Source organism: Budorcas taxicolor, chromosome 7 (genome assembly GCF_023091745.1).
Source record: "Budorcas taxicolor isolate Tak-1 chromosome 7, Takin1.1, whole genome shotgun sequence".
In the NCBI taxonomy this organism is placed as follows: domain Eukaryota; kingdom Metazoa; phylum Chordata; class Mammalia; order Artiodactyla; family Bovidae; genus Budorcas; species Budorcas taxicolor.
Window position 1 is genome coordinate 50,214,237 of NC_068916.1, and position 27,477 is coordinate 50,241,713.

A 27,477-nucleotide genomic window follows, 5' to 3' on the forward strand; every position below is an offset into this window, starting at 1 on the left:
TCCCCTATTTCACTCTCACAAACTAATTTATAATCTTTATTTGGGATAGGCTGTCGGTCAACTAGCAATTTCCTGGTTCCACATACAATTCTGCCTCTTGGCCCTATTCTTAAATTTGGAGGGCTCAAGATTAAGAAGGCCATCTGGTCAGTTCTGGTTCACATTTTCCCTATGGTCCTTTGATGTCAGTACCTGTGCCTGTTGTTTTTTTAATGACTCCCTTACTAAGCTAATAAACAGGCAGGTTTTTTAAGACTCTGAAGTAGATGATGCTGTTTGGCTCTTGTTCTTTTTGGAGCCACAATACCACCAGCCCCACTCTGTTCTCTACTAGCTCAGTACACAAGTGGCACAGCAAGCTGGCAAGTATGTAAGTGTTAGAGACCATTTCTCTAAGCCTAGATGGGTGGGCAGATGAGTTCATTTCCACATACTGCCAGGTGATCATCATGCAATATAATTAGAGGCTATAAACTTGAGTAACCTGATGATGAAGAGCAAAGACTAGCCAGACTTCCTGAATTTGAGTCTAGTGATTGTGGTTAAGTCCCTTAACCTTTCTGTGCCTTAGTTTCCACCTTGTTAAAATGGTAGTAACAATAGTATCTATCTCAGGAGTGTATTTAGTTAATACACATCAAGCACTTGAGACCATCCCCTGGTACAAAGTAATAAATCACTTCCTAGAGCTTTCTATCATGGAGTCATCTAAGCTAAGCTCTCACCTTGTTGGAACTTGTCCGTCTGTGGCAATGTGCACATTAAAACTACCTTTTTTTTTAAGACCTTGAGATGACATCACCCCATCAGGGCCTGTATGGCATAGTTTTAGGGTAACTGAAATCATTCTTTGTAGAGGTTTTATTACAACTATTGAGACAGAGCGCTTTACGTGAGAGAATTTTTAATATACTTCTGTCAGTCATTTCTCAAACCTTTTCCATGTCATGAAATATAATTTATCATACTGGATGAGTTTGCCTATAGCTGCAGTTTATGACTCACGGGCTCCAGGTGACCCAGTATCAGTTCAGATACCCAAAGGCCAAAGGGATCAATATTTCAGCATACTTTTAACCTCCTACACAGTTAACGGCCCACTCTTGTTGGTAAGTTCCACTGTCACTGTAAAATGGCTAAGGAGTTCCACAAACATAGTGACTTTTTACCCAGTCTGTCTTTCCATTGAAAACGTTCAAATAGGTCACAAAAATGGAAACTTGAGTAGTTGTCTCTTTGGTTAAAGCATAAGAATGTTGTGATTTTCCAACCCTCCCACAAAAGCCATAGACTAACACACAGTCCTAGCTTTGCTGGGAGTAATTTTTCAGACCTTGGTGTACACGGTTTCTGCGTTTTCTGGGATATCTTCTGGAACTGGAAGCTGGTTTTTTGACCTTGAAGGAAATCCTTTGAAGACCGGGCAGATAGGAATGTATTTCAGAAAGGCAGTTCTTTTTACCATGCTCATCCCAATGGGAAAGTCATAGCTTTTCAGGCTGGAAGACATCTCACTGTCAGCATGGGCCCCAGCTTTCCACTGTATCAGACCTCGTTCTTCTGGGCTTCCTGCAAGTGGACAACGGGGTCACCAGAGCCAACAATCCTCCGCTACCTCCCCTCCCCATAACCTAGTCATGAAGGAAGAATTCCAGAGTTATCTTGATTCTCAGTTTTCTGGTCCTGCAAAGTTGAATCTATGATCTCAGCTCCTAACTTGCCTAGAGCTCTAGAGACCCCTTAAAGATACCGGTTATACATAATCAACATTGCATATCTACAGTGTGCCATAATGCTCTGTGCTTAAGTGCTTTAAATTCATTGTCTAATTTCTTTGAAACATTGGTGGGAGGTATATATGCACTATTATACAAAATTATATGATGAAGAAGGTTAAGTAATTGTCAGCCTTCACCTTCAGTATGGGGCTGGTATTTGCTGGGCCAGTGGGGACCAAGTAGTGCCCAGACTGCTGTGGAGGTAGGAAGGTATATTTTGAAATACCATAATCAGTATTAATATTCAGTATTATGATTCCGTATTTGGAAAATAAACTGTAATACAAACCTCAGAAAGTCAAGCTAAGTAAAATCTTTGTTGGTGGTAGGGATACACGAGATTTTTCACAAATGGGGGAAAGTAGATATGGGAGGGATTTGTGAATTCTCTGAGGTTTTCACAAGAAAGATGAGGTTGAAGACAAGTAAGTGGAAATTTAGTGCAGAGATTTCCACACACTGGCAGCCCAGGCTGAAAAACCCCGTGAGTAGAGAAACCAGAATTATCCCAAAATCTCAAGAGAAGGAGGCACTGAGGGAGGGCTGGGATGCTCGGGAGAGGCCACTGGAGGAGGCGCTGTCTGAGCTGGGCCTGGTTGCACAAAGAACAGATGGCAGAGGAGCTGGAGCTGTGGCACCAGACTGGGGCATCTCAACCCCACTCCTCACCACTGCCGGGACACAACCGCCAGTGCGTGCTCCCCACCTGCCTTCCAAACCCCTCCCTGTGGTGCCTTCAACTCTTGTCCACATTCCAGTCTCCTTGGCCCATCCAGAATCATCCAGGAAGCGCTCTGGATGACTCAAGCCCAGGCTCATTCACTTACTGCTCTAAATTGCTTTCAACTCGGTTTTCACTTTCTATCTTGTTGGCTGACTTTTTGCCCTTACGTATCTAACTCACGGCCATACTGGTAGGCTTCAGGAGCACTTGCTGAACTAAACTTTTTGCCCCTCTAAGGTTGGTCTGTGGGTAGGTAAAGAAGAAAGAGCAAATACAAAGTGGTCTATCCGCCAAGTGTACCCATCCCACACAATAAAGCTGTATGACTCCGTTATTGACTGGATTCTGGGCCAGCCAGACCTGGGTTTGAGTCCAGGTTGTGTGACCTTAGGCAAACGATTTAACCAATGTGAGCTTCAGACTCCTCATCGATACATATTGAAGGACTATTATGTACTATGCAGCATAACACATATAATGATTGGCAGGGATGGATTAATGATGGGCATTTGGGTTGAAAGGAATGTGAAGAACTCTGGCACTCTGAGGCTGTTAGCATCTGGGTAGCTTAATCCAGCTGCCCAAATCACAAACCCCTCTACAGCTGCCTGCCCAGATGCCTCCATCTCCCTGGATTCCCAGGGAAGGCCGCCACTCCCCTGTCTTCACACCCACAGGTTGAGCTCCAGGTCTCACCTCAGCTTCCTTTGGAGGGTGTGTGTAGTGGGGGAGCGGGGTGCCATTATCAGGTGCCAAAATCCATCTATTCACTGGACAGCTTCTACCAGGAGCTCCCTCATCTGATGCTATCTAAAATCCCTGAAAGTACCAGGGAGCCCTACCCCTTCCCTATGTAAACTCTAACCCACCAGCTGTGCACAGCCAGCCCCTGATTCCTGTGCTCGGATTAGACGCTTGTGTCTTCAGAGAGGGGAAAGCAAGTGGAGCCAGCTATGTTTAGGCTGTTAAGTGGCAGCAGATGGAGAGCTATCATCTTGTTTTTCCAATCTCATCTCCGTGGACTAATGCACTCTAGCCCCTGCCTCCACTGAGCTTTCCTTGATCTTACACTTCCCCTGGAACTCTCCAGCAAAGTGGTAGAGTGGCTGGGACACAGACTGTGAACTAACTGCACTGGATAGACTTTATTTAAATCCCAAATTTGCAGTGTTTAAAACCTTCAGTGAGTCACCTAACCCCTGATTCTTTTTCCTCACATAAAATGGCATTGATAGTCCGCCTCACAGGATAGTTTTTGAGGATAAAATGAGTCATTTAGCTCTCTCCCTGACCCGTAAATATTTGGTAAATGCTAACAAGTCTTATTACTAGTCAGAGTACCTGGCGACATTTAGTTTTTATATTTTGGGGGCACATAAACATGGGCTAAGAGGATTCTCAGGGACCCCACAAAGTATCCTCCATGACCCCTGTAAAAAGCCCTGATACCAAAGAGACATGTTAAGAGCTCTCCTAGTAGCCAGCATGACAGATCACTGGCATATCTGGAGTGGGTTTTGCCAAAATACTAATGCTACATTCCCACCTGTCCTAAGAAAACAAAGGCACCCCTCAATCCAGTGGCAACCAAAAAATGGCAAGGAAACAATTCATGGGGCCCAGGAATGACTCTCCTAGCCACATCCTCTTCAAGACCAAGAGGAAACTTGGCCTCTATGAGGCCAGTGGTCTCCCTCCAGCCCATCTGTCCCTGCTTCTCCCTGCAGAGCCTGCATTGCATCTGACCTGGCCACAGCTCCGGAGACCTGGTGGACTGCCTGTGAGTCCACTGTGGTTCTCTGTTCCCCTCCCAGGGCTGACTGGTACCTGGCACTGTGTTGTCCAGTATGAAAGCGAGGCACCCACCCACGAACATCTCTGTGGTCAGCAGCACAGTCAAAATCTGGTCCACCTCAGGAACACCTGTGGAACAGGCCAAAGGCCAGTGAACGTGATGGCCTCATCCAGAGAACAGAGCTCAGAGATGCTCCCCACTTGTGCAGCCTGCTGACTTTGTCGAGCAGGTGTGGAGATAGGACAGTACAAAATCTGGACATTCAGGATTATACCCTCTGCCTTTCCCATCCTTGGATTCAAATCTCAGTTTGCTGGTTGCTGCTTGTCCTGCAACAAATCATTTAACCCCTCTCATCTCTAACATGAAGATAGTATGTATCTCATGGAGCTGTTGTGTAAAAGTAAAAGCACATGTAAAGTTAAGACACAGAAAATGTCTTAGTAAAGGACAGTTGTTAATTAGCCACTTGGCTGCTGACTAACATCCAGAGTTGGGGAGGATTTGTGGCTCTGGCTATGTGGAGCCTTTGAGGGAAGAGGCTATGCTCAGAGTCAAGCCCATCATACCTCCCCCACCCTGCGATGGGTAGACTCTTGGGAATACCTGTGCTAATGACGTCAGGGTTGGAGTCCAGGTAATTGGGCAGCGTGAGACCGAAGAACATGGAAAATCCAAGCACGAAGAGGTTTCGAGAGGAGTTCATGTCCACGAACTGCAGGTTAGACAGCCCCACAGCTGTAATCATGCCTGAGGGCACAAGAGAACCGCTAGAGGTTCCTAGCCCGCTGAGTGGGCTCCACTCATTGAGACCACGCTGCGTCCTCAAAAGCATGCGCAACACTCACCAAAAAGGGTGCAGAACATTCCCCCTAGAATGGGGTCAGGGAGTGAGGCGAAGAGAGCCGTGAACTTGCCAATGGTGCCTAGAACTAGCATGATGCCCGCACCATACTGCACCACGCGCCGGCTGCCCACCTGCCAGTGAGCCAGGGGGTGGGGCTAGACCCAGAGGACGAGGCTGGGGGGAGGGTTAGTTGCAGGAGGGGAGGGGTGTGGTGGGTGGGCAGGGCCTGTTACAAGAGCAGGGCACGAATGGGTCAGGGCAGGATGTAGGGTGGGACCTAGGCCAAAGTGGGACGGGTTTAGGGTAGGGCCTGCGGTACGTTGAATGGAGGCGGGGCTTTGGGGCGCTCTGGCTAATCCGGGCACCTTGGTAATCCCCAGGACGCCAATGTTGGGACTGGATGAGGTGGACCCGTTGCCCGTGCCCAACAGCCCCGCGATAATGCAGCAGATGCCTTCGGTGAAGATACCCCTGTAAGGAAAGGGCAAGTGGGGGCCTTGATCCGTGCTCTATCCTGGCTTGCGTCCTCCCATTGCCCTGGCCAGATCTCTCACGTCTCTAGGACTGTGCAAGCTACAACTAACTATCCATAGTGGTCCCCCACTCCAGGCCAGACGGGGTCTGGAAGCCAGGATCCCAGATCTGAAGCTAGTCCCACTGTCCTGGCACTTAATCCTTGGGTGGTTCTGGGCATCAATCTCCTCATCTGTAAGATGCGGACAATAGGAGTACCTGTCTCACAGAGCCATTAATGGATTGCATGAGAGAACGCACACCAAGGGCTAGACACACGGAAGGTTGTCAGTGACTGTAGTTTCTCTAAGACTTTGTTATTCCTCAGCTAATTCGCAACAGTAAGTGATGGGAGCATCCTCACTTCATAAGCAAGGAGGACCAATCCTGGTGAGTTAGTGACTTGCCCAACTCCTTGTCCCCCTCCTCTGGGGTTCAACTCTGTCCCAATGTTTGCTTCCCGAGTGACCCTTGAGGGGATCAGACATTAGGGAGGGCAGGTGGGCATACCTGTTGATAGCGTGTACTGGAGGGGGTGGTGCACCAGCCAGGCGGGCACAAGCATAGTAATCCCCAATGGACTCAATGATGCCTGCTAATGTGGCACTAAACATTCCCAGGACGGCTGCTGCAGTCACAGTGGGAAGCCCCCACTGACCTGAAGCAACAGGGAGACAGGTGGAGCGAGGCAGTGAGTGTTCCTAGCTTGGTCAGGGAGTAGAACAGGCAGTACTTGGGTAGAGCAGCGGGAGGGGTAAAAGGATCTCAGGCTGGGATGGGAGCTGTACAGTTGCAGGAGCTTATTTGGGATCACTTAGTCATAAAGCTGGAGTGAGGCTATGTCGGAATACACTGGCACTCTGCCTGGAACACTTTAAATGTGCAGTTGATACTTATTATGTCATCAGATGGACTGGGGGCACCAGGAGCCACATTGATGGTCTCAGTTAGAGGCAGAGGGGCCCAGATGGGTTGCTCACAGGGATAAGGGATGCGGATCCAGGGAGCAATAGCCACGATGTCCCCTCGGGCATCTGTTCGTGCCTGGAAGCCATAGGCTGTGGGGTCTGAGGGCAGCACGTCCGTCAGGGTCAGCACATAGCAGAGCAGCCACACGGCCATGATGGCTAGCACGATCTGAAGCGAGGGTGGGTGAGGGGTGCGCCGAGGGCCCAGGGAGCCCCGTCCAGGCTGACCAGCTAACCCGAGCCCCAGGCCCATGGTGCCCCAGCCCTAGCTCAGACCCTGGCCTCCATTCCTGGCTGGGGCCGCATCTTTGCCTCTAGCTCCCCTACTGCCCTGGCCCTTTCCCCCAACCTTGGCCCTGGACATAGGTCCAGCCCCTGCCTTGGTCCCAGCCCGAGCTGCCTGTCAGCTCCTCACGGGAAACATCTTGAAGATCTGGACGCGGAAGAGAGTGAGGCCCTTTCCCCAGCGGTAGACAGGCAGCAGGAAGGTGAGGTTTCGCAAGTACTGGGAGAAGAGGATGATCAGGAGAATGGAGCTGGGGGCAGAAGCACAAAGAGAAGATGGCTGGTGGGCTGTGCTGGGGCAAGAGCCAAGGCTAAGGGGGCAGGACATGAGGGAAGTGAGGGACTGGGGCTGGGCAAGGACCAGGCCTGGTGCCCACTCACCAAGCTGAGATACCCCAGTGGGAGCCCGCTCGATCGCCAGCAGCTTGGAAGACAGAGAGACCGATGAGGGAGACAGTGGGGGTGACTGTAAGAGGCCCAATGTAACTGAGCAGGGCCCCAGGCAGCCCCATCAGCCCAATCACCACCTCCACCATACTGGACACCATGATTGCACCCTGGACCTGGAAAAGCAAGATCAGCTGTAAGTCACTATGTAGAGGCCATGACATCTACATTAAAAAAAAAAAAAAAGTTCCAAGGGGCTTGCCTGGTGGCTCAGTGGTAAAGAATCTGCCTCCCAATGCAGGAGACACAGGTTCAATCCCTGGCCCAAGAAGATCCCACATGCCTTGGAGCAACTAAGCCCGTGCGCCACAACTATTGAGCCTGTGCTCCAGAGCCCGGGTACCACAACTACTGAGCCCACGTGATGCAACTACTGAAGCCTGCATGCCCTAGAGCCTGTTCTCTGCAGCAAGAGAAGCCACCCCAACGAGAAGCCCATGCACTGCAACGAAGAATAGCTCCTGCTTGCCGCAACTAGAGGAAAACCCACATAGCATCCAAGACCCAACACAGCCGGAAATAAATAATTACATAAAATTATACAGAAAAAGTTCCTGAACCACATTCTCGCATCCCCCGATTCAGCAGTGGCCTTCCCCTCCATCTAACCACACTCTCAAGTCCAGGCCTCTTCTGCCCCACATGCAAACCCACCTCTCGTATCCGTGGGTGCCAAATGTGTGAGGTATTCAGGGGCAGACTCCAGTTACCGTAGATCTCTTCTGTGGGCAGAGATAGGGACACACACGTGGACAGAGAGAAAGGAAAGATGCTGCCCTGAATGGACACGGGACAGCCCTAACCTCCAGGCTCCGGGGATTCCCCTTCCCAGTGCAGACCCCAGAAATGCACCCACCTTCTGGAGGGCATTTCCATCTCTCTAGGGCCAGGATGGCTTTCGCTGGTACCAGAAATGCAAAGGCACTGGCCTGGAACAGCGGCAGCCTGGAAGCAGAGGCACAGAGCCACAGGGACAGGATGGGAGGTGGGGAGGCAGGAACAAGAGACGGGGCAGGGGACCGGCACAGAGAGAGGCACCGGGAGAATCACCGGGACAGAGACACAGAGGAACAGGGGCCGGGGCAGAACAGAGAGAACTCACTGAGGCCTCAGGCCAGACTCGGGGACATTTTGGGTGCCTAAGAAAGAAAACAAATGGAGCCCCTAACACATAACCTGCTCCCTTTCCCTCTGAGCACCAGCTCCTGCACTGTGACGGGCCATGGGCACGGGAGTGGATAGCTTGGCTCCTGTGTGCAAGCTCTGCTCACAACCTTCCTTCCCACAAACAACCATCCTTAGGCCACCCAGGCCTAGGACTATGCACAAGGGGCAGGGAGCCCCCAGAAGGACAGGCCATTGAAGGGGCCCGCAAAGGCTCTGGAAGCAGGAGAGCGAGCGGTCCCGATTGCCCAGAGTAAGGCTGAACAGAGGAAAGCCCAGCTAGGCACGTTCCTTTTCCTTGAGGAACTCCCAGGGGTCCAGGGTGGGACCCCAGCCACCTGCCTCTAAGTCTGGCCTGGAAGCCAGAGCAGCAGGTGGGCCCAAATAGCAGCTCTTTGTGTCCCACGAGAGCCCTCTGAGACTGCCCCTGCTGTGTGGGTCGCTGCGTGTATCTATGGGAACGGGGTCGGAGGTACAGGTGGCACATGGGCAGCTCACCGGATGCCCAATGTGGTCTGGATGAGGGTGGTGATGCCCACACAGGTGAAGATGGTGCCAATGAGCTGGCTGACCATGTACTGGTCACGGCCCACACACAGCGCCTCAGCCAGCAGGAAGGGCACAGCGATGGTGCCGCTGAAGCAGGTCAGGTAGTGCTAGGGGCGGGGGAGAGTGGGGGACAGCATGTGAGGCAGGGCCCAGGGAGCCCACCCAGAAGCAGGGGGGCCTCAGAGCCCTCACCCTGCCTCAGTGGGCCTGAGCCCAGGCCAGCCCCACCAGGGAGCCCACCTGGGCCTGATACTCCTATAAGGGACTCCCACAGAGCTACTGCTCACCTCTCTGGGAGTCACCATCTGCCCCAAGTTACTCCCGCAGCTCCTGTGGGGTGGGCCTGCCATCCCTTTCAGGCCCTATCAAGCCTCTTCCCCACAGACTTGGTGACAGTCACTGCTGCTCACCTTAGGTTTCTCTTCCTGTTACCCAGGATGACCTCATTGGCCAGGGAGGGGGCTGGGATCCTGGGGTGGGTGCAGGGTGGTCGGGGTGGGGGCTGCGCAGGGGGCAGGCCTGGGGAGACGCCCACCTGGAAGCCCAGCAGCACGCACAGGTACCAGGGCGGCACATCTTCGATCTTGTACAACATGTCAAACTTGGGTTCTGTAGACAGGGACGCTGGGGGGTCCCTCGTGGAGGTCCCTGCCGAACCCAGGGACTCATGCTGGGGGCAGCATATAGAAGAACTCAGCGTTGACACCCAGAAAAAGTCCACTCTGCTTCAGAATCAATCAGGTGCCCCGAGTGGCCTGTCGGCTCCACAGATGGGGGACCTTGCCCTCCCTCAAGCTTCACCTACCCGCTCTCCCTTGGCCTGGCTACACCTGGCTCCCACCTCACGTTGCCTTGTGCAGGAGTGAGTCCACTGTGCTGGCTCCAGGAGCCCCCGGAACCTGGGCCTTCTAGCCAAGGGAATGGGCCCGTGAGTCAGAAGCCTGGAGGTACCCCAGGAAGAGGCCAAGAGGGCTGAAGACCGAGACAGACCCTCTTGGACCCACTCTGGTCCCACCAGTGCCCCGGTCCTTGGAGTATCCGCTAGTGGGGGGTGGTAGGCTGGCCCCCTGCTCGTTCCAGGCTGGAGTCAGCCAGTCCCAAAGCAGAAATCTCTTTCACCCCCACTGCCACCCCCACCGCCTCCCCCAGTTGCCACATTCCACCTAGGACAGTCACTCTTGATCCAGTTCATCAGAACTTTTCTCTCTGCACAGCAGAGAGAGGGAGCAGGCTTGCATAGCACCCCACCCCCACCCACCCCACCCCATTCCCACTCATCCCCCAGCACCTGTGTCTGGCCCTCAGGGTCCTCCCGGGCCCTCATCTTTGGGGCACAGGTGTGAGCCGTTCCTGAGGAGAAGGAGGGATGGCTTTACGAAGGCCAAGGAGGACTTTACTCCACATATCAGGCATTGTTTGAAGTAAATCTGTAACCAGATCTCTATCACTGATTGCGAAAGGAGGGCCCAGGCTGAGGTAACGTATTAACTCTGGCTGTAGTGGAAAAGGCCGCCCAAGCCTCTGCCACACGTACCTCCTGAGCACTCCCTTGCTTGCACCTGAGCCTGGGCACGGGCCATGAGTTTTCCAAGAGAGGGCCAGAGGGAGGGTGAGGAGTGGACGACCTTGGAAGGGTACCAGGCCTTGGGTGAGGTGAGGAGAAAGGGAGTGACCCTGGGCACATATGATGTCACACTCTGAATCAGGCTCTTCTCTACTTATTAATAAGAAGTTAATCATTATCATCATCATAACCCATCTTGTTATTGAGGAATGACTGCGTGCCAAGCAACATCCTTGTATTGTCAAGTCTAACCCCAGGCTCTGGGCTCTATTAACCTGTTTTACAGCTGATGAAACAGATTTAGGAGATGTGATCTGACCAAGGCCACACAGGTCGCAAGGTTTTAGAAAACCATTCCAAAAATTAGGTTTGCCTGAACGCCTAAACCCACTGTATTTATTTCTACATTAAATGTCATAAAGGACTGCCCTCCCCACCACTACCTCTCAGGGTCCCTGAGGCAAAATCAGATAGGCCCAAGGAGCTGCCAGGGCTAGTCCGGTCTTGCCTGTCCTCTGTGTCAGGACAAGGATTCCTTTCCTTCCCTCCTAGCCAGGACCAGCTGTGTGATCTGTGGGACCCAGTGCAAAACCTGGGACCCCTGTTCCAAAAGTGTTATAAATTTTAAAACAGCAACAGCAGAGCATTAAACCAAATTGGGGGGTGCCTTTCTAAGCGTCAGGCCCTGTGTGATGGCCACACAGCCCCTGAAGCAGCCCTGGGCCGGACCATCTTCCCCGCCTAGGGGTTGGAGAAAGCCCAGGGGTTGAAGCTCTAGGCCAGCGGGGGCTGAGCCCGAGGTCCCTTCCGTGCCTTCCCAGCCTCCTTAGGGTCCACCTACTTCTGGGTCGCTGTGCCCACGGCCAGGGCCTGCCCCGAGGGCTCCCAGGCAGCATCGCTGTCCAGCTGGGTAGCAGCTTCATGTCACAGCCCTGAATCCAAAGGCTTGTCCAGCCTCCAGCCCGTTGCTCCAGCCTCCAGCCCGTTGCTCTGCCTGCCTGTCCTCTCCTCTCCCTTCTTGGCTACTGCTCCCAGGTTCCCAAAGTTGTCTGACCAGTTCAAAGCCTGTACTCCTCAGCACTTTCCTCCCCACCCTCTTTTCCTCGGTACTCCCTAGGGGGCTGGAGAGACAGCCCCACCCTTTCCACACACTGTCCTTTGGTCATTCAAGTCTACCCAAACCACATACCACACACACACACGGAGAAAAGGCCGGCAAGTTGCACATGATCTCAGATACACAGTTGCACAAACGCACCCAGAGTCTGAGTCACTTCACACAGGACCACGCAGGTCCACATCACGGCTCCCAGCTCCACACCTGCTACTTCTGAAGCCTCAGCCAATGCCTTGGACCCTGGCTCTCCCTGGGCTTTAGGGTTCTCTCCTGAGGGCCAGGGGAGGGGCTTCAGGCAGTGGAGAACAGGTGATGGAACAGAGTGCTGGGCTGCAGGGCAGCTCAAGGAAGCCACAGTGGTCAGGGCCTGCCCGGGACACCCCCATTCCTCCAGCACTATCCTTCCCCTCAACCCCTAAATGTAAAATCCCTCCCAGCCCTGCCACTTCACCTAGGACTCTGCCTAAGTCTTTTTTGTTGTCTGAGCCAAGGTGTCAACAGAGTATTACAGTGTCTGTTCTGTCCGTCTCCCAGAGATACAAAGGAAACTGCAAGCTTGAGCATCACTGACCCCAAATACCCAGACTGAGGTGCAACCCAGGTGGAGCTCTTTTCTCTGCTGCTAAAGGAAGGGCTGCAGGTGAGAAGAATTTCTGGGGAGAGCAGGACGTAGAGCCAAGAGCCGGAATACAGCCTGTTCTAGGAACCCCGCCCTGTCCTGCCCTGGGTCATGCCAGCTGGGTCAAAAGCAGAGTCTAGAAAGTGAGCAGCCTCTGGGTGTAGACCCAGGGAGACTAGTGTTCTGAAAGGGGCACAGCGAGTGCAGCAGCTGCAGTGGGTGTGTCTGCAGGTGACGTGCTTATGGAGCTTTCCTTGGCTTTCGTTTTCTCTCGTGAGGGATCTGGGGTTCCAAACATCTGATAACTCATTTCATGTGCCTTTGACAGCTCATTCACATTTTCAACCATGACAGATCTGACTTACCTCTGGGAAACTGTGGGGCTTGTCCCTAGCCTTCTCCAGCAGAAACACCAATGTTTATCCTCCCAGCCCCCCAAGAACCTTTTGCAGAGAGAAGGAGTGGAGGTCACTGGTTTTATTTGAGTCCAGAGGGAAAGGCCCTGGCCACGTCCCAGGCCCCCAAGGCTGGAGGAGGGAGGCCTCCCTGCACCCGCCCTCCAGGCCGCCTGCAGAAAGGAGGGAGGCCGATCAAGAGGGAGGCCAGCTCTCTTCAGGGGCTGAGCGGGAAGGAGGAGTTGGACTAGAGCTCTGTCCTTGTGTCTGGAGCCTTCTCTGAACAAGCCCCCCGGGGGCCTCCACACAGCAGCGCCTCCAGGGTCCCTCGACCTTGTTGGTGGGCTTCATAGATCTGGTCTTCTCCAAACTCGCCCAGGTAGTGGAAGCAGGTCTTGGAGAGCCTAGAGGAGCCCAGCAGGAGCCTCAGACTCTGCCCTGCCTACAATGGGCAGATTCAAGGCTGCACGGGCTCCATCCCACTCCAACCCTCTAGTCATCACCTGGTGGGCCATAGCCCCTCCATGATCATCACCATGATGCTCGGCTGTGCCCCTGGGCTAAGTCCTGGGCCCATGAGACGTTTCACCTGGTCCACTTCTCCAACTCCATAGCTGGAGGTGGAGGGAGGAAAGGGGGACAGCATTAGCAGAGCCTGTATCTACCCGAAGCGGGGCACATGGGACATCTACCAAGTTTAGTGCCCAGATTCTGGTCCTCTCTGCTGAAAAACTGAGGACCAGAAAGGGGAAGCCCCTGGCCCAAAGTCACACAACACCCTTATCCCCTGGCCACCCACTCTTCTGCCTGCTTCCAGCTCCAGAGTTCAGCCTCTGTCCCAACCAGCCCCTATCCTTGGGCCAGAGACCTTGTGGAGTGTGTATGGTGTGAGTGGGAGGATGGTGACCCCCATTCATCAGCCTGCCCCTGGAGAAGTGAGGCAGGGGCCAGATTTTTCAACTCACCCCTGCCAGGTCTGAGAGCAGCTCTGGTCCAGGACGTCTGTGTATACTGACTCGCTCAGCTCACGACGGCCCCCAGAGTCCAGTGGGAGAAGCTTGGCCTCAGCTTTTGTCAGATGTTGCCACATCTGGAATAAAGAGGGGTTCAGAACCAGGGCTTCAGAACTACTCAGTGCGGAAGGAGGGGCGGGGGAGAGCAGAAACCTGAGTCTCGGAGGAAGAACGAGGCATCGGAACATTTTGAGCAGGAAACACCTGTGAGGTTGACTTCGTGGCCCTCCCCCAGGTCCAGAAAGCTGGGAACGTGCCAGCTGAGGCAGAATCCACAGCCTTGGGATGAGGTGGGTGGGTGGGCAAAGCTGAGCTGGCCTGGGCACTGGGGACCCTCCTGCAGGGCACACCTGCCCACCATCACCACATGCGATGTAAAACCACAAGAACAAGGAAAGAAAACCACTCAGTCATCAGTGACACATGTACTCATACACACACACACACACACACACACACACACACACATACACAAGTACTCAGACATGCTTGACAGGTTTGTATGTGAACTCAAGACACCCACACATGCTCATGGGCTCACAGACTCGACAAACATACACACATGCACACAAACCCCCATGCTCCCCAGGCATGCTTTGGGAAGGAGTCTGGACTTCAGGATCGGCCTGAAAGGGAGTAGTCTGAGAGGACTAGCTAGGGACTCCCTCATGTCCCAGAGATGGTCTGTCTGCTCTTTGTTGGGCAGACAGGTAAACTGAGGGACAGAGGTTCTAGTGAGGTGAAGATGGCAATATCATGGAAGGTTGAGTCTAGCTTGATGCCTGCGGATGGGCTTGGGGATCAAAGGCCAGCGATGGAACCTGAGGCAGATAGAAGGGTCTAGCTCGAGAAGGGGCCTGTGTAGGGGCAGGAGAACTGCTGGGCGAGGGGGGACTCACCTGGTAGGCCACCGCCCTGCAGGCATCACATCGCAGGTGAGTTGGCATGTGAGTTGAGAACTTCTCTTCATCATCCAGCTCAGGGGCAGTGGCAGTGAGTGAGGCCTCGTCTCCGAGGCCCCGTGGGATGGCCCAGGCCCCAAGCAGCGGCAGCAGTAGCAGCAGTGACAGCCTCATGGCCGGTGGAGCTGACTCAGTGAGCAAGGGCTGTGGTTGGGGTGCAGGTGTGTGGGTTCCTCTGTGTGTGTGTGTAGTGGGGGCTGCTTCAGAACACCTGGCCCAGACCAATGGGGAACTGACACTTCACCCCTCCCATTCTCTCCCTTCCCCAGGGCCCTGGAGACTCCACGTGTGCACCTTCTCTCGTGGGACCCTGGCTCCAGCCAATGAGGCAAGGAGAGGGGCTGGGCCTGGGCAAAGACACATGGGAGCTGATACCTCTCATGACCTGGGACAGGCCACATGGCAGGCACTGTGCTAAGCTCCCTGGGACCAGCCTGCAGAGCCAGCCCCTCTCTAGGCATGGTTGCCAAATCTGTTATCAGGAGGAGATGACGGGTTACTGTTGTCTTAAATCTACCCCCAAGAACACAAAGGTTCAGAGAAAAGTGACAAATTCTAGGCCACACAGCTAGAAGGGCTATGCTGAGACTGGAACCCAAGCCTGGTTGATCCCCAAGACCCACTGACCACTCAGCCGCCAGAAGAAATGAGGTCACAGGCGTGACTGCCAGCCTAGGGCTCCCTCCCTGAGAGGCAGGTTTCCTGAAGGAGGGACACCACAGTGTATGAAAGACACATGTGATACTCTCCCCCAAGCCACACCCAGGCATGGACGGCATTGTAGGGGGTGTTAAGAGGCCCCAGCAAGAAATCAAGACACTTCACGCCAGTTGTTCCAGCCATTGGGGCCATTGGGTTTATTGCACATCACGATGAAGTGAGGGGCCCAGGAGTGGCCCAAGGCCCTCCTTGGCATCGGCACCTCTGGCCACAGAAAGATGTCCAGGTTATTCTGACTCATAGTTCTCTGTTTCCAATCCAAGGCGACGGGGGCAGTGACTCCAAGAGATGCAGGTCCACCAGAGGCCTGGAATTTAAGAAAGGCATTGATCTCCATCCCTAACACTGCTTCTAATGGTTAACTGTTCTTCCACAAACTCATCACACCACGTATCAGTCCAGCAAGGTCAGCACTCTACACAGACCCCCACGAAGAGCAGCCCCCACTCTGTGCGTCCCCCTCTGCTCTCCTGGAGTCTCGAGGCAATTGGAACACACACTGTGGGGCCTGTCCCTTCCTACGCTGTGACCAGCCTGCAGAGCCAGCCCCTCTCTAGGCATGGCTGCCACATCTGTTACCAGGCGAATGGAACCAGCTGAGAGCTCCACACAGGGGCATCCCTTCTTTCGACAGCCCTAACCCACCCTCCACTCCATCCAGAAAGGTCAAGAGTCTCCTCTGGGACAACAACCATCCTCTCTGCTTTTAAGTCTTTCCCAACGACCCACTAATCTGCTCCTCGCCTCTCGGTGGGAACAGCCAGAATCCCCCCACCCTTTTAACTCCAGAATGAGCCAGTTCAGTTCTGAGGGCTTAGATAAGCCAAGTCAGAGGCTGGAGTTGAGGAGAGAATGAGGGGCAGTACTCCCAGCTGCAGACTACAGTCACCTCCCACCTTCTCCCCAGTCCCCACCCCCCTAAGTCCCAGGCTGACCCTCCACAGCCCCTCCCATACTACTTCCCTGATCTACCTCCACCTCCTGACCCCGCAGCTCCCTTTCTCAGATGATCCTCGCCTAGGGCCTTCTCCAGCCACTTTCCCCCACAGCCTCCCAGGTCAAGACTCAGATCCTCTTCCAAAGAACAATGGACTTGATACCAGTGTCCTTCTCCCTTCATCCCATCATTGCTCACTAGCCTGCTCCACCTCAACTGGGCCCACCTTCCGGGAGAGACAGACATCTCCCTACCTCCAGGGGCAGCCCCTTCCTTGCAGCTCCCATTTCCTGCTGTCCCTGAGAAACCCCATCACCCCCTCAGGTCGGTTCCTGGGGCCATGTCCTGGGATTTTTCACACTGCCAACTAAAAATTGTCACTTGTCACCTGCCTCTACAAAGATGAAATCATTAGCCATTGCAATCGCTGACCTTCAACCCACCCTGAAAGTTCAGGGCAGAGATTAGGAATGAGGCCCTCTGTGCTCTGGGAGAAACTGGCAAAATAGGCCTTTAGATATTTATTTTCAGGAGAAGTTTTTATGAGCCCATGTCTTGCAATCTTCTCATATCTAGAAAAGCAATAAAATAGACATCTGCTCATTGTGACTAGCAGCAATCTTCTTCCAAAATGTGTGCTTGATTGCACTATCCTTCTTCACCAAAATCACATATACTGACCTACCCCCACATAGACAACCTATGTGAGAGGTTGTCTCCCAGGCTTATAGTTTTTCATTTTGCCCCAAGTAACACTTAACTCACAAATCTCATGTTGTGCATTTTTTTCAGCCCACAATACACACCCACCCACACACCCCAACACACCACACTCTGGGACTTGGGGAAAGGGTATAGGATATTGCTGGGGGGTGGGGGGGACAGACAGCCATTTACTGAGCTCCAGCTCCATTAGCCCCCCCCCACCCCCACCCCCACCCCCACCCTAACGTGTCTCAGATAATCTGAAGGTAACTTCCGGTCTGGAAAAAAAAAAAACCCGGCATGAGATGGGTAAAAGGAAGAGATGCTTGAAGGAAAAGAGGGTAAAGGACTGGATGCCAAAACCTTTAAGACCATCAATAGGCCCCAACATCCTGCGGATCAGGCCCTGGGGTCTCACACCGGGAACAAGGAGCCCTTGTTGGGCTGCGAGGGACCCAAGCTGGAGGGTGGAGCACAGAGAAGAAGAGGAGGTGCGGGGCTGGGTGTCCCGCTCACTGGCAGGTAGTACATCCCGTCCAGGGGCCCCGCCTCGGAGGCCCAGGGTGGCTGTGGGCCGCTGAAGGCCGGCGGGCCGGGGGATGGTGGCAGTGAGAGGCCGGGAAGATGCCCATAGGCTGGCGGGTAGAGGCCGGGGCCCAGGGCCAGCGGAGTGTAGACGCGGCGGGGCGGCACCGAGGGCGAGGGTGGCAGCAGCACCTCCACGTACTGCCCGCTCTCAGGGTCGAAGAGCAGCCGCAGCCGAGGCTGCCGCGGCGCCTCCACAAAGTAGTAGCGGCCGCTCTCGGGGTCCACTAGGACCTTCCCCGGGTTTGCAGCCCCTGGCGGCCTACGAACCCCCTGGGAGGAACCGTCCGCGGACCGGTCCAGCGGAGGCGCCGAGGCAGCGCGGGGCTGGGCCCGGGCCGTTCTACGAGCCGACGCCTGGGGCTCCCGCGGGAGGGGCGACTGGACCGCCACCGCGGGCTCAGGGGCCTGAGAGGGCGTCTCCAGTTTGGATTCTATTCCAGAGCTCGAGCTAGGGTGCGCCTGCGGGGAGCTGGGGCGGGGCGGTCCGGGAGGTTGGGTCTCTGCCGGCCCTATTGGCGACTGCTGGGGTGAGGTGCGAGCGCCGCCTAGAGGGCTGGTCCGACCCTTGCCGTCCGGGACCAAGCGCTGGGCCTCTGCATCCCGGTTCTTTCCGCCAGGACCGTGCACCGCGACTCCCCGGGTTCTCTCAGGCCGGCGGCCTAAGGCCAGGGCACCAGGCAGGCGGATCTCAGTGCGCGCGAAGGGTTTCGCCGTGCTGTTCTCTGCCCTCCGCCGCAGGACCCCGTTGGACTGCGTAACGTCCCGGGGGACTGTGTCTGGGGTTGGCTCTGGGGGTTCGTAGGGGTGGGACACAACCGGCAGAAAGTCCTTGAGAAAAATGGAAGTGTAGTGAGACGGGGCGGGGGGCCCCAGCGCCTGAAGTTCTTGTGTCTTGGATGGGCTGCCTTCATCCCCGCGGGGTTCTGCCGGAGGGGCGGGGAGCCCTGAGTCTGGGGTGCTTGCCGGAAAGCTCGGCGCGTACGTGGTCTTCACTATCTTGCGTACGTCGCGGGGCCGCGGAATGGCCACGCGCGGGCGCCCAGAGGCCGCTTTTCCAGAGCCCACCGCTTCAGGGAGCGCATCGGCATCCAGGTTGCGACTGAGAGGCAGCTCGGGTGCAGCCACCTCTGGCGACAGCTGGTTGCCTCGGGAGGCAAGATCCGGCATCTCCCGCGTGGACGGACTTTGAACCTTTGTTAGCTTTGGAGTCCCTGGTGCAGACGGCGTGGGCGGCACCAGTTCCTCTTGGGCCACGCCATTAATAGCTACGCGTGTAGACACTACGGATGAGCTCTGCACTGTGGAGTTCCACGTCTCCTGGGGCGATGGGCTCCACGTTCCGACAGGACGATCTGGAGTCTCCCACGAGGGCAAGGTCGGCGGGGACGGGCTCCTACTTCCCTCAACTGCATCCCCAACTGCCGGCTGCGGCACCTCCCACGAGGAGGGAGCTTCGGGGGATGGGCTTCTTGCCCTGGCAACACCCCGATTCCACTGGGAAAGGGTCGGAGGGGAAGGGCTCTTTCTGCTGACAGTTTCCGTGACAGCAGCATCCTGATTGTCCCATGTAGAGGATGCCTCGGGGAGCGATGGGCTACTCACCTTCCGAATTGTTCGATTCCAGGGGGACAGGTTCGGGGGGGAGGTGCAGTGAGGACCCCGCACGGTCCCATTTGGGGCTTCCCACGGCGGGGATGGGCTCCTCCGTCTCACAGTCTTACTCGAAACTTCCCAGGGGGGCCTAGACTGGAAAGGCGGACCCTGTGCCCTCAGGACGGTTTGAGCCGGAGTATCTCGCGCGAAATGAGCCTTCGGTTCTTTCTGGTGCACCTCCTCGGGCTTCTCCCCTGACTTCAGGAAGATGCTGGAACTAACTGGACCCAGAGGCTCGGTCCCGGGCGTGGGCTTGTCGCGCCGAATTGCGCGCTCCCGGAGGCTTGGCCACGGTCTTGGGGCCCTGGCTGGGGCTGAACTATAGTTCACCCGAGGCGGCAGAGACTTGGCTTCCTCCAGGGCCACCCGAGTACTGCGGGGCGTTTCCGGGGTCGCAGGCTCCGGCGGCACCGTGGGTCCAAAGGTGGCGTTGCTTGGGGCAGGGGGCGCCGGGCTCAGTTTTCTGGCTAGCGCCGTCTGTACGAGGTCCGCGGCAGCCTGCAGGCGGCTCAGAGACTCGTCCAGGGAGCCAGTACGCAGGAGCAGTCGAGGGCGCGGCGCATTGGCCTCCCGCGGGGGACTCCGGGGCCGAGGGCGCAGCTCGATCTGACGTTTGGGCACCGTCCGGGGCCTGGCAGGCGCGGTATGCTCCTCCAGTGCTACCTCCACACACTCGAACTGCGATGGGGTGGCAGGACTCGCCGCGCGGGGCCGCAACTCCAGGTAAGTGGCCCAGCGGGAGCCACCGTCGGGGCCCTGGGGCTGCGGTTCGCCAGGGATGCGAGACGCGGACCCAGGCGGAGAGAGGCTGCGGAAGGCCGGCGTCGTGAGCTGTTGCACTTCTCTATCCTCTGCGTCAGAGCAGCTGAATAGGGGCCCAGCGCCGAAGATGACTTCCATCTCCCCCGACGGCAGCATGCGCAGCTGGGGCTGGGGTGGTCGCAGGCCGGAGGCCGGGCCTCGCGGGAAACCCGAGCCGGGTAGTAGCTGCTGGCGGCTATTCTGGGCGCTGACGGACAGGCGAGGCTGCACGCCCGCCCCCAGTGCAGGGGCCACCCTGGGCCAATTCGCCCGGCCCTCTGCGTCCGGCCCAACGTCCGGGGGCTCTGGAGAACCCGGAGCAGTGTGGTAGGAACCTGACGAACCGGACGAGTCCTGGCGCCGAGCGGGGCCCGCAGGCAGCCGCCCTGGGAACCCGGGCAGGGCTGGCTGGGCGAACGCGGTCAGCATGCTGGGGCCGGACGCGGCGCACTACCTCCCTCGCATTCGCCTCCGCTGGTGCCGCGCGGACGCCCGCATTGTCCCCGCCCCGCCCGCGGGTGCCGTGGGGGGTCACCGCGCCTTAAAGTGGCCGCGTCCGCTCCTAAGACAGCCGCATAGGCAGCCAGAGGGCCTTGGGCCCTACCAGCCTAGATCCCTTGTCGGGCGTGAACCTGAGAGCCTAGGGTGACATTCCAGGCTTTGGCTTGGAAGGTGAGCGGAGGGTAAACATCCAACTTGGACCCAGGAGCCAGGCCCAACTCCACTCGTCCATCCCAGGTAAGGGAACTGAGGCTGAGCAGGGACCTGCTTGAGGTCAAGTATCCTGTGTGGATCAGTGTGTGAGCCAGGAGACCAGACAACCCGGGTCTGGCAATTTCATCTGTCAACTCCCCATGTCTTCCATCACTGCAGCGCACCCCTCCCCTCTGGCCCTCACAAAGCCTGTCCCAGCCAGAGCTCATAAGGGAGCATGCATCACCTTGTGACCATCACCACCACCTGCCCCATATCTTTGATAGAGGAGCATCGCATGGAGAGCTCCCCCAACTCCAAAAGTTGTTCTGGGGCCTCAGAAAACATATCCCTGTCTAGACCCACTGCTTTTGTGGAAACCTAGACTGGAGGGGACAGTGCTAACTTTTCAGGTTGTCAGAACAAGGCCCAGATGCTAATATGGCATCTTTTAGGAACATTTAGGGTAGCTGCGGTTCCTTCTCTAAAGGCCTGTGGTAAGAATAGCTCTGTGTTCCCCCAGGCACTCACAATGCCCTCATTCCAGGCCCCATCACTTTAGGACCTGTCCTGGGGACAACTGCTGATAGGGAAGTAGCTACCACCTGTTACTATCCTGGGACGATGACAATGGGCACCACTTGCCCTTAAACTTCTGGCTTCAAGGTCCTGCTATGACTCAGGCCCCAGCTGGCCCTAAAGCAAGAGCACTGGCCCCTCCTACGGACTCAGCCTCACACTGACCCAGGAAAGGCTAGACTTGACAATCTGACTCAGCCTCCCCTGAGTGGGTCCCCTGCCTGGGTGTGTCCCTTTGATCACCTAGGGCACATGAGTGATGGCTTCTGAGAGGACCAAGCCTGGCCATCACATTCAGCTCTGTATATGCAACTCGAGTAGGTCACAAAGTCATAACCCCTCCACAGACTGTTATCCCACCTTAAAAACAGACATAGCAGGGGGAAAAAAAAACCACACCACCACCATAGCAGTCTTTTCCTCTTCCTCCATTTGTGCATATAAGCTTCTGTTTCAGAGAAGTCTAAGAAGATGCAAAAGTGATTCACAGGTATAACATTCTTGTTATGTGATAGAAACTGATTTCCCAAATTCACTGTGGTCCTGGAACCCACCATCTTTGAACTCTCCAGTTGGGGTGTCTCAGACACATAACACAGCACATGCACACATAGCCCTTGAAGTTTGGAGTTAAATTCACAAGGGCACTGGGGTAACCAGGGCTGTTTATATAGGAAGGAATTTAATACCAAGAGTAAGAAGGGATAGTGCCTACTAGACAACCAAACAGTCCTTCCCTAGGCTACAACCCCGTACCCCATGGTCCCCACCATCACCCAAGGGAGGGAGCCAGGGGAGTAGCAGGGGCTGGAGACTCGAGGTGCATCCTCAGACTTCTGAGCACAGGAATGGCCTGGCAGGTGGTGGTCCAAAAGGCAGGCAGGGAGGAAGGAAGGGGTATCTTGCCTTTTACCCTGCCTCTTCTCTGGGGTCCAGGCCACTGTGAGGCCTGAGGGAAGTACCCACAGGGACAGGAAGGGTCATGATGGGGACCTCCAGAGCAGAGAAGGCAGAGGTTGGGCATTACAGCCAGATAACAGGAAGGCGACAACCATTTTATTTTTCCCTGGGACGCTGGCGGCTCCGGGCCTGACGCGTCGCCGAGGCTTTCTTATGCTTCTGGTCCAGCACTTGGGCCATGTAGTTTTCTTGCTGCTTCTGGATCCGGAAGTCAGACATGTGATTCCTGCAACGGAGCCGGCTGGGCGTGGGCTGGGGACAGCCCAGGGTAGGGAGCAGAGGTCTGGCTCCCCACTTCCATCAACCCCCAGCCTGGCCCAGACCCCTCACCTGAAGATCTCTTTCTGCTGGCTGATAACTTGCTGCAACTCCTTAATCTCATTCTCTTTGCCATTAAGTATATCTTCTTGCTTTATAATGTGAGACTCAATTTCTGTGGGGGAGAGAGGCAGGGAGGAGGAGGGGTTCCCATCCCATGGGCTCCTTCCTGAGATAAGGTATTCCCTTGTGGGTCTTTTCAGAACTTGGCTCCCCCCTACCCAGGGGTTGTCCAAGAGTAGCTGCTAATGCCTTTTTAAGGATGAGTTTATTATAGAGTCCTGATGGGGTGGGGGTGTGTGTCAGTGACTTCACAACTCTATTCTGGACCAGGTGGCTCCCCTGTGGGCATGCAAAGGATCTTGGAGAGAGATGGTCAGCACTGCCCTCAACTCCTGCAGCTCTTTACATATATCACCTCCTTGGTGAGACCCTTCCTAGTCTAAAACTACAACCCTTCACTTCCCAATATTTCCTATCTCATTTTCCTGCTTTATTTCCCTTTTAGCACTTAAATCACACAGACCTCATATTTTGCTCCTGTCTTCTCCTCTACTAGGATATAAGGTCCACAGGACAAAGATTTTTGTTTTATTCACGGCTTTAACCCTAAGGCCTAAAATAGTACCTGGCACATAGTATTAAACAGATGCACAATACATTTATTTGTGGAATGAATAAAGAAGATGTCCCCTGGGAGTTTAAGTCTTAGAAACATCACCTAGTTCAGTCATTGCAAACCACCCACCCACTGAGGGCTAGCAGGATGCCCAGCCCTGTCTTAGCGCTTCAGGTGAGAAGACAGGACCCCAGGGAGATAGTGGTGGCAAAGCTTACCCCCAGATTAAGAGCTCATTAGATGCAAGGATGAGTTTTGTGTCTTGGCTTAAAACCCAATGAGGCTGTAGGGATCTGGGGTTGGTTCATTTACATAATGTCCCTCAGGGAGCCCTGAAAAATTCTGATCCTCCAAGAAGAAAATCCTACAGCGTTTAAAGGCTAGACAAAGATTAACTAGAATGTAAGCTCTGAAAATGCAGAAATGCTGAAGCAGTTAAGGTTTCAGAAGAGAAAATCTGGTAAAAAATTACGGCATATGTTGAACAGGGACATGGGTGAAGGAAAAGAAGGAAAACCTGGGCGCCACTGGGTCACAGGACCAGTGCTATTTAACCTCCTTCCCCAGGTCAGTCAGTGAATCCAATCTGATTGCTTATGAAGTTCTTATGGGAAAAAAGCATCAGAAATTTGTTTGACTCTTAAAATAAATGAGAGCTATTTAGACTAAATGGCACCCAATGAGACAGTGGTTAGAAAAGACTTTCAGAAGAATAAGGAACTATGTAAGTGTAAAACCAACCTGGAACCACATAAAGGGAGGTGTGGGCGGTTAGAAGTCAGGCCAGGGGGTGGCTCAGGTCACCAGATCTGCTCAGGTGAGGGCTTGTGCCCTTCTGGAGGAATTCAGAACTTTCTGCGGGGAGGCAGCCAGGCTCCTCCCCTATGACTCACACACACTTTCCACAAGCAGACGCAGAACCCTGAGGCCATGGCTGATCTCTAGGAAATGTCCTAGAGGAAGGGCCTCACCACTAGGAGAGAAGCCTACGTTCCTTTTAGGGAAGTGGGGGGAAATCCAGGGAAAAGGGAAGGACTAGGGGAGCAGCATCTTTGGGTATGGAGGCACTGCCTGCCTGTTGGGCTACAGGAGAGGCCATGAGGCCATGAGGTTGCCTTAGACAACCATGAGGCTTGTTAGTCCACCTGGCCAGATCAAGATGGCAGCCTGCTGGCATCTTTCCAGTGAGAGTACTCACCAGGGGAAAGAGAAGGCTGCATTGGTAGGTAGGGGGTGCCCAAGACTCCAGGTGAGGGCCCATCAGGAGAGACCCTGAACCTCTTTTGGGCTTGAACTCTGATCTACTCAAAATGAACACTGCAGTGAATGAAGCAAATGTTGCATATGGAATTCATATCTACTTCTTAAAGTAAGTAAGGGGAGTCTGACATTCTGGGAAAATGAAAAGGGGTTCTAAGGTCTCAGGACACGGAATAGCTGACTGAAAGTCCCTCAAAACTCAAAGCACCAACTGAGCCAACAAGTGGCCACAGGCACCTGCATAGAGCAGAGGTGAAAACTAATGGCCCACAGACATGTTTTCCTTGGGCCATAAAATACTTTGAACATTTCTGAATTTTTAAATTTAGTGCCAACATGAAAAAGGCAGGAAAGCTTCCATTAGAATGTGCTTGCCAGTTTCTTTTTTAAAGATCTGACTGTACTGGGTCCCTGTTCCCACAGCAGAGGTGCTAGGCCCTTGGGAAGGAGTATGGCTCTCCACATTACCACAGTCCCCATTTCTCCCTGTTGGGTCCCCAACACTCAGACTAAGGGTCAGCTTCCATACAGGACTATTCTTTCCCTGAAAGCAGAGTTATGAGTAAAGTACACTATTTCTATTAGTCACCAAAAGTGGGAAAACAAAAAGGTGGACTAAGAAGGTCGTATGTTTCAAGAAAAATGGGAGCGAGCCCGTTCCTTTATGGCCATGAAGAATATTGTACACCAACCACTTCCCTCATTTCCGTGGCCTGCCTGGTCCCTGAAGGCCTTTGCGAAGGTGTGGCCCGCTTGGGCTGGCCTGTATCCTCAGCCGGGGACAGAAGTTAGGGTGAAACCCTGCCCTGGACACAGGCACTGGGCTGTTAGGGAAGAGCCCATGTAAGCAAGCGTGGGAGGGAGTGCGGGCCTCCCGCCTACCATTGCACTTGGTGATGAGCTGGTCCTTCTTGCTGGACTCCTGCAGGGCTCTGCTCTTGACACTGGAGAGCCTGAGTGGAAAAGATAAGGAAAGGTGGGAAGGCTGATGGGCAGATGGGAGCCCCAGCTCTTCCCCCACTACCAAGGTCCACTCACGCCTTTTCAAAGGCCAGCTTCTCTTTCTCCAGCTGTTTAGACAGCACCTCTACCTCTCCGAGGGCAAACTGCAACTTCTCCTCTTCCTTGGCCAGGAGAACCTTGGTCTTGGCATGGGCTGCTTTCTCTTCCTGCAGGGGCAGCAGCAGTGACCTTATCACCACAAGCCACGCTGAGTCTCCTAGGCCCCCTTAATCAGCCCCCTTTCTCAGACAGGCATGTAGAAGGCATGGTACAGGAAGATTCTGGCCTCACTATGGGGGCTGGAGGCGATCAGAGACCAGTCAGTGCTCAAGGACTGCCCAACAACTAGGATCCTGGGAAATGGGGGAAGATGAGAAGCTCACAGAGACTATTACTTACCACCAGCTTTTTCTCCACTGCCTGGAACTCTTCTTTACTGACAAAATTTTCATCCTGGAGAATCATCTGCAACAGAGCCTGGCTCAGGGAGGGCCTGGGTTGTGGTGGGAGGGGTTTCTCTAGGCATCAGGGCCTGGGATAGATAATGGATGATGCCCAGGGTATGTACGATGACACTGGGGCCCAAGAAAGGGAAAGTTCATTCCACAAGATTCACTGATGCTCAACTCTAGGTCCTGCACACAAGGAACAATAAGTCTCATGGAGAAGACACTGTGGGCACCATGAGGTGTGCTATGAGGCCTTTGCCTCAGCCTGGGGAAGGGTCAGAACTGCTTCAAGGGAAGGGATGTCACCATGATATCTGACTGCTAAATATGGGTGGGCCAGAAAAAAAGAATGGAAAAGAGAAGTGTTCCAGATAATGAGAACACACATGTAAAGGCCAGCTGTCAACAGAAAGGCCTGGATACCTTTAGGTAATTCAGTGTTCAGAGCTGCATTTAAACATTGGAGTGAGAAATATATGTGAAGTCAGTTTTATCTATGTCCTCACCTTCTTATCAAGATAAAAAACAAAACAGAAAAATCATATATCCCACTTGGCCATGATTTTACCATACATGTTCGGGAAATTTGTGGCTCCAGTGCTTTGTCCCAGCTTTGCATTTGATTGACAAGGCAAAAGCAAAGGACATAAAGGAGTTGGAAGCCCTTAAGTTAACGTGTAAAGAGCTTACAGCACTCAGCATGGGGAGGGGATTCCACAATAGAGATGATGTTATAGTTACTCTGTACACAGTGAAGTCATCTCCAATTAGAAACGGGGAAACTGAAGCTCAGTGAATAGGCTGCCATATCTACCAGGCCCTGGACAACCAGGCAAAGAGAGCAGAGAACAACTTGGTTTTCTCTAAAATTTCCGGGTAAATGTTCCTGAGACACAGTCCCTTTTGGGTTCTACCCCGCTACCAGCCAGAACACATCGGGGCCCCGCCTCCTCCGGATGACGCCATTGGCAATGTGGTCTCGGCACGCCCCTGGCACTGGGACAGGGCCTGGCCCCGCCCCCACCACGTAGGCGTCCAGTCAGGCCTCCCCCAGCTCTCTGGCTGCGTACCACATTCCTCAGTTGGTGGATCAGTTCCTCTTGAGACTCAATCACGTCCCGCAGTTGATCAAAGGCGAGACACACCGACCCTGAGCCCCCCTGCGACCACCCGACGGGCGTCGCCATCTTTCGCCCCCGCCAGCTCGTTGGAAATGGCTGCCGCGGGCTGCTTCACCGCTGACACCCACCAATGAGAATGCGACGCCACAAAGCACCCTGGCAACCAGGGGCGGGGACTTCCTTTGTTTGCAGGGATGGGGCCCGCCTCTTAAAAGAGTCGCCTTCTTACAGGAGCCGCCTGGGGCGGAAAACCCGCAGCACCGTTAGTACTTTAGGTTTATAGGGAATTTGCACGTTTGTTATATGGTGTCTTTCTTACGCAGTCCTGAGGA

At 54.5% G+C, this 27,477-nt stretch overlaps 4 protein-coding genes across 4 annotated transcripts; all 4 read right to left on the reverse strand.

Moving 5' to 3' along the window:
• Positions 1 to 1,327: 1,327 nt before the first annotated feature.
• Positions 1,328 to 11,557, reverse strand: SLC23A1 (solute carrier family 23 member 1). The gene is made up of 15 exons (XM_052642447.1): positions 11,476 to 11,557; positions 10,359 to 10,420; positions 9,606 to 9,740; positions 9,020 to 9,177; positions 8,214 to 8,302; positions 8,012 to 8,079; positions 7,292 to 7,473; positions 7,041 to 7,161; positions 6,638 to 6,794; positions 6,168 to 6,315; positions 5,510 to 5,615; positions 5,146 to 5,275; positions 4,904 to 5,047; positions 4,330 to 4,425; positions 1,328 to 1,569 (listed from the first exon to the last, which is right to left on the reverse strand). Exons 1-15 carry the CDS (start codon positions 11,555 to 11,557, stop codon positions 1,328 to 1,330), a joined length of 1,920 nt encoding a protein of 639 aa, XP_052498407.1.
• Positions 11,558 to 12,991: 1,434 nt separating this feature from the next.
• Positions 12,992 to 14,854, reverse strand: MZB1 (marginal zone B and B1 cell specific protein). The gene is made up of 4 exons (XM_052642458.1): positions 14,678 to 14,854; positions 13,731 to 13,855; positions 13,269 to 13,379; positions 12,992 to 13,169 (listed from the first exon to the last, which is right to left on the reverse strand). Exons 1-4 carry the CDS (start codon positions 14,852 to 14,854, stop codon positions 13,013 to 13,015), a joined length of 570 nt encoding a protein of 189 aa, XP_052498418.1. The 3' UTR covers positions 12,992 to 13,012.
• Positions 14,855 to 17,353: 2,499 nt separating this feature from the next.
• On the reverse strand, positions 17,354 to 20,613 carry PROB1 (proline rich basic protein 1). The gene has a single exon (XM_052642440.1). The coding sequence runs from the start codon at positions 20,571 to 20,573 to the stop codon at positions 17,517 to 17,519; it is 3,057 nt and encodes a 1,018-aa protein (XP_052498400.1). The 5' UTR covers positions 20,574 to 20,613; the 3' UTR covers positions 17,354 to 17,516.
• Positions 20,614 to 21,836: 1,223 nt separating this feature from the next.
• On the reverse strand, positions 21,837 to 27,250 carry SPATA24 (spermatogenesis associated 24). The gene is made up of 6 exons (XM_052642457.1): positions 27,095 to 27,250; positions 25,975 to 26,040; positions 25,612 to 25,742; positions 25,456 to 25,526; positions 22,707 to 22,809; positions 21,837 to 22,602 (listed from the first exon to the last, which is right to left on the reverse strand). The coding sequence occupies exons 1-6, from the start codon at positions 27,209 to 27,211 to the stop codon at positions 22,473 to 22,475; spliced, it is 618 nt and encodes a 205-aa protein (XP_052498417.1). The 5' UTR covers positions 27,212 to 27,250; the 3' UTR covers positions 21,837 to 22,472.
• Positions 27,251 to 27,477: the final 227 nt, after the last annotated feature.